This window comes from Gekko japonicus, unplaced genomic scaffold (assembly GCF_001447785.1).
Source record: "Gekko japonicus isolate JY-2015 unplaced genomic scaffold, Gekko_japonicus_V1.1 scaffold2179, whole genome shotgun sequence".
NCBI classification, from domain to species: Eukaryota; Metazoa; Chordata; class Lepidosauria; order Squamata; family Gekkonidae; genus Gekko; species Gekko japonicus.
In genome coordinates, this window is record NW_015172613.1 from 151,167 (window position 1) to 162,004 (window position 10,838).

Here is a 10,838-nt window from a genome sequence, read left to right on the forward strand (position 1 = left end):
GTGTGTGGAAGAAGAGGAAATGCCGACGATTTTCTTACCCTAACCTGGGATTCCCCAAGCAACGGTAGCTTCTCAGCATAGCCCGTGGATGGAAGGGGCTCGGTACATCTGCTGCTTTTAGTTCTATAATAAACAGACCTTTGGGAACATCATGGGTTGCCAGGCTCCAGGTGGGGCCTGGAGATATCCCCCCTCCCCATTGTTGCAACTGATCTCCAGACTGAAGAGCTCAGTTCCTCTGGAGAAAATGGCAGTTTTGGGGGATGGGCCATAGTGAGGTTGAAATCCGGTTAAAAATTATTAAAAGTCCTGGTGGGAACACTCAAGAGCTTCTTCCCCACCTGTAACCAGAGGTCATTTGGGGGGGGGGAATCGCGGGGGATCGCAGTTCCCCCTGGTGAGGTACGGGGGCGGGGCACATGACGAAGCCCCGCCCCCTGCTTCCAGCCCTCATTCAGCCAGGAGGAGGCAGGAGAAGAGGGAGGGTAAGTTGCTTCCTCCCTGCCTCTCCCCACCCCTGCCTGCCTGGGGCCAGGGAGGGCCTTCGCGGGGGCGGGGTGTGTGGCCTTATGACACACTTCTGATGATGTCAGGGGGTGTGGCCTTATGACACACTTCCGGTGATGTCAGGGGTGTGTGGCATATGCTAATGAGTTCCCCTAGCTCTTTTTCTACGAAACGACCCCTGCCTGTAACAATGATTATTAAAATGTCATCCATAAATCCAGGCCCGTAGCTAAAGCCTTCCTAGTGGGGGGGCCCTGGGAAAAGTAAGGGGGCTGGTGGGGGGGGGGAGGGGAAGGGAAAGGAGTTTGTAAGCTGCTCTGAGACTCCGACTGAAGGGCGGCGGTTTAAATCCAATCTCTTCTTCTTCTTCCTTCTTCTTCAGCAGAGGACAGGTTTTTCAGAAGCATACAAAGGATGCCTCTAAGTCAGGTACGAAAATGTTTCCTTAATGGGGTGCCAAGAGGATGCCCAGGGCTGTGCCACCACCCCCTATATTGGATATAGGGGGTGGTGGCTGTGCTCTTCACTTAGATACTTACCCTACTGAGGTCCTAAGTAAAGGTAAAGGTTCCCTTGCTCGAAAGCCAGTCAAATCCGACTCTGGGGTTGCAATGCTCATCTCCGTTTCAAAGCCAAAGAGCCAGTGCTGTCCGAAGACACTTGTGGGTGGCTGTTTCTCCCCATGCCCACCCACTAAAAGTAAAGGTTTTCCTTGCTCGAAAGCCAGTTGAGTCCGACTCTGGGGTTGCGGTGCTCATCTCCATTTCAAAGCCGAAGAGCCAGCACTGCCCAAAGACATTTCCGTGGTCATGTGGCTGGCATGACTAAACACCAAGGCGCACGGAACACTGTGACCTTCCCACCGAAGTGGTACCTATTTATCTACTTGCAATTTCTTGCTTTCGAACTGCTAGGTTGGCAGGAGCTGGAACTAGAGACGGGAGTGTAATGCGGCACACTCGGGTCTCGAACTGCTGGACTACCGACCTTCCACAGCCTGCAATTCAACGTCTTAACCACTTGAGCCACCGCAGCTCCTACTGAGGTCCTGCTCCCTCCCAAATCCCATCTTCCTCAGGCCCCGCCCCCTAAGTCTCCAGGAATGTCCCAGTCCAAAGCTGGCAACCCAGAGGCAGCAGCCCTACTATGACAGCAAAGCTGGGGACTGAACGTTGCTTGTTTACCGTCACCCACAACCAATTTGATTGTGGTTTATATCTTCAGGTGAAAGGCACAGCTTTCAGGTGCTCAAGGATCATGGAGATACCAAAAAAAACCCCACCCAGACACCGTGATGTGATGGCAGAGACATTTAGTAAATCTTTGTGTGTTAAAACATTGTATAGCATTGTTATTGATAAATTCTTTATAATATTGCAAGGAAAAGTCCATTCATTTCTCTAAGCAAGGGAAAAATCCGCCCATCTCTCAATGAGCACCCGGATTTAGGTTCATTTCGTCCCAGTTCTTCCTCAGGAGTCATCCTGTTCTCTTCAAAGGTATCAGCCTCTTGATATAGCTCAGTGATACTGGTGGGAGCAAGCCAGACCTTAACTTCTTTTCTACACAGATGCAAAAGCCTACTGAATTAGGCCGGCACACTGCTCTCTACAAGCCTCTTAATGCAACTAGTGGGCCCCGGTCACACTAGTGGGAAAAGCCGCGGCAGAAGTGCGGCATTTTAGAGCTGCAACAAACAGAAGCGCGGCAGCGGGATCAGACAGGTCCCCCAGGTCCCCCAGGCTCTGTGTTCTGCCGGCAGCTGCAATCACATGCTGCAGGGGAAGCGACTCTAAGATGGGTGAGGAGGGCCAGCCGCAGCAGTTGTGCGCATGCGCAGTTTCGCTAGTCTCTCTTAGATCTGCATCTTCGGCCGGAAGGGATGGGTTGGGGGCAGGTGTGCACAGCTTCCCAGATGTTGGCATCTGATCACGCCGGTTTAATCCACCCTCGACCCGTCCATTTCGCGGGGCAAATCCTCCCATGTGACCGGGGCCGTGGTGAGTTTGAAACAATATCAAATAACATTCCATTCAGCTTCATGTTGTTTCTCTTTCTAAATAACCATGGTTTCTCCCCAGGATAACAACTTGAAGGAATTATACTCTTGAGGCTTGTAGAGGCTAGACTACTGTAATACACTCTGCATAGGTCTGTCCTGAAAGACAACTCGGAAACTCCAGCTGCTACAGAACACCATAGCCCAGTTACCTTTTGAGCACTGGGCAAGACCACATGTGACACCAATTCTGCAAACCAATGTTCCCTCTAAGCTGTGGAGTCTTGGGAGCATAAATTCTACTTTGTGAGCTGCTGACATTAAAGTTGTGAGCCAGCGATTTGGCTCCTGCATAAATTAGTTTGCTCTGGAGCCCTCCTTCCTGAGCTAAGACGAAAATGTGTGAGCTGGAGGCTAAAAAACTGTGAGCTAGCTCGCACTTACTCAGCTTAGAGGGAACACTGCTGCAGACAGTCCATTAGTTACTCATCAGTTTTACAGTGTTCCATTGAAGGCTCCAGCGATCACCTACAAAGCTCAAGGTTGCAATCGGAGCTCTGTGATAATAGCGTCGCTCATCTGTACAAAAGCCTTCTACAGGGGCCCTCCTTGCGAATGGATAAGATCAGCAGCTGCCTGTTCACACACACATTCTCAGCGGTAGTTCCCACCCCTATGTCTGATGTCAGAAAGGATCCCACACTTTGGCCATTTGGCAGAATGCTCAAGACACCAATACACCAAGAGAATATTTTAAAAGAGATTAGAACTGCATAGAATGAACAGCCCAAGAGAGCACCTTTCCGATGGAATAGGATCGTAGTCCATGTCAGTGATTATTTCAGTCAAGACAGCTGTGTTATTCCATAGTAGCAGAGAAACATTGAGTCTGGTAGCACCATAGAGACCAACAAACTATTTCAGGGTATAAGCTTACATGAGCCAAAGCTCTCTTTGTCATATATCAGACGCTGATAAAGTGAGCTTTGACTCATGAAAACTTACACCCCTGGAAAATTATGTTGGCCTTTAAGATTGACTAAAATTTTGTTCTGCAACAAAGGTATGCCCGCTTTTACTGCATTGCCTTCACCTTGTGATCCACTTTCTGTATTGTTTATGGCATACCTGCTTTAGTTTGTTGTTCACATGGTCCCCACATTCTGTAATCCGAGTCTTATTGGCATTGTTCGTTGGTTATGATGTGTGGTTGCACTGTTTTATGTTCTGACATGATAGAGGTTAACAAAATTACGCACAGGATAGAGAAGGGAGAGAAAGGAGTACTTTTCTCCCTTTCTCACAATACAAGAACTTGTGGGCACTCAATGAAATTAATGAGCAGTAGGCCTAGAACAGATAAAAAGAAGTACTTCTTCACCCAAAGTCATTAACACGTGGAATTCACTGCCGCAGGAAGTGGTGGCAGCTACAGGCATGGACGGCTTCAAAAGGGAATTAGGTAAGCATATGGAGCAGAGGTCCATCAGTGGCTATTAGCCACAAGGTATAGATGCTCTGGGGCAACTGATGCTCTGTCATCTTGGTGCTTGGGGGGGGGGGGTCAACAGTGGAAGGGCTTCTAATGTCCTGGCAGGAAGTGGTGGCAGCTACAGGCATTGACAGCTTCAAGAGGGGATTGGAGAAACATATGGAGCAGAGCTTTTAGCCAGTGGCTTTTAGCCAGGAGGTGTGGATATAGCCCTTTGTCTGGGACAATGATGCTCTGTATTTTTGGTGCTTTGGGGTCAAGAGTGGGAAGGCTTCTGAAGTTCTGGCCCAGCTGGTGGACCTCCTGATGGCACCTGGGTTTTGGCCACTGTGTGACAAAGAGTGTTGGACCAGATGGGCCACTGGCCTGATCTGATCCAGCCTGGCCTCTCAGCAAGAACAGCAGACATTATAGGAGAAAAATACGGCTAAATGTCGCTTTGGGGGTTAACCTGAGGAACATCTCCGGAAATTAAGGGAATTAGGACATCCTTCTTCTATTTGCAAAATAAGTGATGATTTACTTCTCAAAAGGCAGGAAGGTGGAAGCAGCCCAGACGGAGAGGGGGAAGCATATTCCATCTTTCAGAAAACAAACCTTTAGATGATTTGACAATTAAATAATATGTCCAAAAACCAATGCTGAGGAGAGTGCAAAAGCAGACCCCTATAAAATACTGTAAACGTAGCAAGCTATGGGGCAAACAGGTAGGGTCTAGCTGATCATAATAGCCAAATTCAGCTCTCTACCTTAGCCCCAACACTTCTGTAAGCAAATATCGAGTCATTGTGTTTTCAGTTAATCACAGTATCAGGACAGTCTCCTATCTTGGTTAGCTCTTGGCCCAAATGAACATTAGTAAAGGACAAGAGGGGGACCCGCGATACTCGCGGGGGGATCTCATATCACAAACACACACACACAAACTTTCTCCCCAGGCTCCCCTGCAGGTGCCCAGACCCACTGGTTCCCTCCCCCCGTGGGTTGTTTGGAGCTGCTCCAGACGGCCTCGCCTTTTTATTTCGCTTTGAGCGAACGAACTTTCCGGGGCAGCGTCTTCTCCGCAGTTTCTGGAGGCCGCCTTTTGGACCAGCCCCTCCACCCTGGGTTCCCACGGGTCGTGCAGGCTGCCCCCCCCGGCGCCTCAGGGGAATGAAGAAGGGGCCAAGCGGTGAGACCTGCGGTGCAGAAGGTGGCCAGCAGCAGCCCGGTCGGCTGGCGGCCTGCAGTGGTTATTTGCAGCCAGAAACTAACAAAAAAAGATTATCTGATTGACAGAAGAGTTTGGATTTATACCCCGCCCTTCACTACCCGAAGGGGTCTCAGAGCGACTTACAGTCTCCTTTCCCTTCCCCTCCCCACAACAGACACCCCGTGAGGCAGGTGGGATTGAGAGAGAGCTCTCAAGAACTGCCCTTGAGAGAACAGCTCTGAAAGAACTTATGACTGACTTAAGGCCACCCCAGCAGCTGCATGCAGAGGAGTGGGGAATCAAACCCAGTTCTCCCAGATTAGAGTCCGCACTCCTAACCACTACATCAAACTGGCTCTCAGCACACCTCATGTCCCGAATTTGGGGAATTAGACATATAAAGTCTGGGATTCTTTCATATACTGCCTCGCCACCCCAGACTTGATTATCCTTCCAAGATCCTACCTTCTCAGTGCTTGCTGACATTCCATGCAAGCGAGAGGAAAGGACTGGCGGAAATTATGTAACCCATTTGCATCCTGTCTTATTGTGATTCCAACAGTTAGCTGAATATTGTAACTTAAGCTCTGATATGATTCAATCTAGAGGTAAGTCATATTTTAAGAGAGCTGAAAGCATCCGGAGAGACTTATAACAGACCATTCAGGTACTCCTGTCCATTGTCTTCTCAGTAGATATTTTATTTCAATGGGAAAAAAGACAACATTTCAAGGTCACACATTAGCAAAATATATACTGCAGAATTCTACAAATGAAAGATATGTCTTCCTTAGGGTTTTCAGAGCTACCTCGTTAATCACTTCTACGTCACCGTTCTCTTTATCCCTATTAAAAAAAGAACAGCCTCCAACATGTACTAAGGATTAGCTTAGTATGTCAGTTAAAGGCACATAGTTAATGATTCGCAAGACGACAAAGAGTGGCCTTAACCTGGATAACCCAGGCAAGCCCGATCTCAAAAACTAAGCAGGGCCGACCCTGGCATGTATTTGGATGAGAGACCCCCCACCAAAGTTCCCTCTAAGCTGTGGAGTCTTGTGGGCAAAAATTCTACTTTGTGAGCTACTGGCATTAAAGTTGTGAGCGAGCAATTTGGCTACTGCATTAAATTAGTTTGGTCTGGAGCCATCCTTCCTGAGCGAAGACCAACATGTCTGAGCCGGAGGCTAAAAAACTGTGAGCTAGCTCACACTAACTCAGCTTAGAGGGAACACTGCCCCCCACGGAATACCAGGCCAGGACGCAGAAGCAGGCAATAGCAACCCACCTCTCTAAACATCCAAGCCCCACCAGGGGTCGCCAGAAGTCAACCACGATGTTGTGTGTGCACACACACACACAAAATACTCACCCAAAAAAGATGACAGTGATTTTCAATGCTAAAAAACGAAATAACAACAAATTGGTAGGAATAACAGTGTTCAGCTAAGTGTCCCACTCGAATTGCTCATATTTTATGATTGAACCTACATTACCAAACTGTTCAAAAGGTAAGGAAGCAAAATAAGTTTCTTAAAAAACCCAAGGATCCAGCTTTCCTTTCTCCAAATATTGGAAGGGTCTGCCTGGTATTTCCGCAGAAGAAGTGGTGAAATGCAAAGATCTGGAGGAAGTTCTGAATGAGCAAGTCTCTGTGCTACATATATTCTCTCTGCCTTGGACTCCACAATATGAAGTGAGGATTATGTTCACTTCAATGCTCTGTCCATACGAAAGGATTTATGGGTATTGTCACTGAAGTTACTTCTCTCATTTTACAATTGATTTATCACACAAGCTGCCAAACAGCCTGAGCATATAGATAACCTACCCATATGAATTCGTAGACAAGACCGTTCACCAAGGCTGAGAGTTTCTACTGTTTTTCCCTAGTGTGAATAAGCACATGTCTCATAAGGTTGGAGTGCTGGCTGAAGCAAGATCCACATTCCTGGCATTTAAATGGCTTCTCTCCCGTGTGGATTAGTTGGTGTCTAAGAAGGTTCGAGTTGTGATTAAAGCAACTTCTGCACTCCAGGCACTGATACGGTTTCTTCTTGTTTTGGGTCCTTGGACTTCTCTGTGTCTGACTGACGCCCTTTTTACACTCCCCTGTCTCCGTATCTTTATGTCTCCTAAGAGTTACGCTGTGACTGAAGCTTTTCCCACAATCCAGGCACTGGAAGGGTTTCCCTTCTTTGTGGATTCTTTGATGGTTCGTAAGCCTTTCGCTCAGACTAAAGCTCCTTCCACATTCCAGGCATTTATATGGTTTTTCCCCTTTGTGGAGTAGTTGATGTTTGATGAAGTTTGCATTTGTTGTGAACTTCTTTCCACATTCCAAACACTCGTGCAATTTCTCTCCTGTGTGTATTCTTCGATGCATAGCAAGGCTTGAGGTATGCCTAAAGCTCTTTCCACATTCCAAACACGTATATGGTTTGTCACCTGTGTGGGTATTTTGATGCATGGTGAGGTTGGTGCTCGCAATGAAGCTCTTTCCGCATTCTAAACATTTATATGGCTTTTCACCTGTGTGGGTTCTTTGATGCATAATGAGGTTTTTACTCTGTGTAAAGCTCTTTCCACATTCCAGACAGGTGTATGGTTTCTCGCCTGTGTGGATCATTTGATGTCGAATGAGGGTTGTACTTTGCACAAAGCTCTTCCCACATTCTAAACATTTATAAGGTTTTTCACTCATGCGGTTTCTTTGCTGTTGACTATGGCTGAAGCTATTTCCAGGCTTGTGGAAATGATACGGTCGCTCCCTCGCATGAATTTTTTGATGTCTAACGAGACACGATCTTACAATAAACCTCTTTCCACACTCCAGACATACATAGGGTTTTTCTCCTGTGTGCATTCTTTGATGCACAATGAGGTATGCACTGTATGCAAACTTCTTTCCACATTCAAAACATCTGTATTGTTTCTCTCCCGTGTGAGTTCTTTGATGAACCCGAAGAGCTGAGCTTTGGCTGAATCTCTTTCCACATTCCAAGCAGTCATATGGTTTCTCCCCTGTGTGGATATTCCAGTGTGCTTTAAGGTTTGGTACACTAGCAAAAGTTTTCCCACAGGTAGAACATTCAATCCTTCTCTTTCCTTCCTGTATTGCTCCATGGTAGTTACCGTTGTGATAAGCAACTGATTTACTACTTCCTTTATCCAGCTGGTTTCCCACCTGTTTTTTGGGGACATCATGATTCTCAAAGTTTTCTTGCATTTCTAGAGTCATATCACTTTCCTCCAATACCTCACCATTTTTGTTTTCAGGAGCTGTGTCCCACACATCTTCGGCTGAAACAGAGAAGCGTGAGATAAATTTAAAGAAGGAACAGAAGATCAAATCAGGAAGTGAGTCTAATGAAGGAAGTCAAACTACTGTGGAGAATGACAGAATACAAAGGATGTGTCTGTCAGGAAACCCCGTCAAAATTTGGTGGGGAATAGTACCTGCCAATACTGAGATAACTGAATGACAGTAACTACAAATCCAAAAGAGAATACCAGCTACCCAAGACGGCTACTAATTAGAAACCCTTTCTCTGATTAAAAGATGGGAACAAGAGAGTGGTGTCTTCTATGGGAGCAATACCAGCTATCCTGCTCTACTCTGGAACACCGCTGCCAACATCACAAATGGGCTGCTTATTGGTTCTGACCCTCCGTTTTCCCCCTCAGGTTAGAACTGCCAAACTAGGAGATAAACATATGGATAAACATATGGAGCATAGGTCCATCAGTGGCTAATCGCCACAGAGTATAGACAGAACACTCTGTCTGGGGCAAGTGATACTCTGTATTCTTGGTGCCCTTGGGGCAATAGTAGGAGGGCTTCTGAAGTTCTGGCCCCACTGGTGGACCTCCTGATGGCTCCTAGGCTATGGCTTCTCTTATGTTCTTATGAGACAAAGAGTTGGCAACAAACATTTTTTTTTTGGTTAACTGATACTGATTCCGTCACTCTTCACCGGTGCCTGATTTTGTTTCCCCGTATCATCATTTTCATATTTTACCATCATCTCAAAACCTGGAGATGGCATCGTGCATGTCTGGACCACTGAGAGGCCTTTGTTGTTGTTCAGTCGCACAGTCGAGTCTGACTCCTCACGACCTGAGAGGCCTACTCAGATATAATAATGTTGTGAAAGTTCCCAGCACAGGCCAAAGGGAAGCCTCTGCCATTCTTTAAAGATGACTGTATTTTATACTTTTACAGTTTTGTACTTCTATAGTTCTTTGTTCCTGAGGAAGGACCAGGAGTCTGAAACACTATAAATTACCTAGGAAAAGTGTTGGATATCTTCCATGGACTTGACTGTTTCCCTTCATGGATCGTGTGGATTTTTCATTCTCATATGTAATATTTGTTACTGATATTGCTAATTATATGCTTCTTTTCACTTTATTGAAGTCTCTTTTTGTACATTTATACTTGCGGGCAGGGGTCGTTTCGTAGAAAAAGAGTTAGGGGAACTCATTAGCATAACTCATTAGCATATGCCACACACCCTGACATCAGGGGCCCGGCGGTGGACCTGCAAGGCCGGCGGGAGTGCGAGGAAGCCCTGCCAAGGCCCTCCCTGGCTCCAGGCAGGCAGGGGTGAGGAGAGGCGGGGAGGAAGCAACTTACCCTCCCTCTTCTCCTGCCTCCTCCTGGCTGAATGAGAGCCGGAAGCGGGGCGGCTGGAAGCAGGGGGCGAAATGACCTCTGCTTGCGGGTATTTCAGCTCACAGTTGTTTTGTTCTGCTGTTCCTGACTATATTAGACTGTGTGCTGTATTGTTTGTTGCTTATTCTTTAAAGATGATACTGTTGGGATGTAGTAATTTTATAACTTGTAAGAGGAAAGATATATCCTGTTCATTTATTATTCTGAGGAGCTGAGGCTATCACTGGGTTCTTCCCCCCCCCCCCCCACCTTTTCTGCAAGAGAAGCACATGGCCAGTTGCCTCCCATTACGCTGCCTTAATTTGCCAGTTCAGATGAAACAGGGCTTCAGAAGCCAAAGGGGTTGCAGGACCAAACGTCCCACTCCAAAAAGGCTGAGGATCTACATCCCTTTCGCATCTTCCATGCCTGAATGTCTTTCCCACAGCTGCCCTTGGACATCATTTCCACACACACACACACACACACTCTACCTTCCCCCAGAAGTTCCCACCTAACTAATCATTCCAGCCCCATTTCCCAATTCCCCCTCCCGCCTTCCACAATCCTCCCACGTCACTAAGAGGTTGCCCACTCCCTCCAAAGTTCTGAGCCACCAGCTCCACGTAGTCCAGCACCAACCCATTCCGCGTCATTGCCCGCTGGTTGGAAGTGCTGGAACTACTTCAAATTCTGCACCTTCCACCTGCCTTCCTTCTTGTACTGCTAATCTTTCAGGGACTTCTTTCCTGCTGCCTCCCCCCCCCCCCCCCCCATGAGGCATGGCATATTTTAGTCCTTATAGATTTACTTCTATTTGTTATTATACGGGAGATGTTATTTTAAATTGACTATATTATGTGAATGTTCTTATTACGTACACTGCCGTGAGCACTGTTTGTAGGGGGAGGGTGGTTTAAAAATCCAAATGATGATGATGATGATAACAACCACAACAACTAGAAGCCAGTAAGAAAACCCATTGGGAATT

General features: G+C 47.0%; 1 protein-coding gene across 1 annotated transcript in view; it reads right to left on the minus strand.

The window, feature by feature from the left end:
- Nucleotides 1–10,503, minus strand: part of LOC107119180 (zinc finger protein 850-like) — a 43,663-nt gene extending 33,160 nt beyond the window's left edge. Inside the window, exons 1-3 of the mRNA XM_015421637.1 lie at nucleotides 10,443–10,503; nucleotides 8,378–8,493; nucleotides 7,071–8,179 (exon numbers count right to left, since the gene is read on the minus strand). Of these exons, the coding sequence (XP_015277123.1) occupies nucleotides 7,071–8,179; nucleotides 8,378–8,493; nucleotides 10,443–10,503 (1,286 nt within the window). The remainder of the gene's footprint in view (nucleotides 1–7,070; nucleotides 8,180–8,377; nucleotides 8,494–10,442) is intronic.
- Between the last annotated feature and the right edge of the window lie 335 nt (nucleotides 10,504–10,838).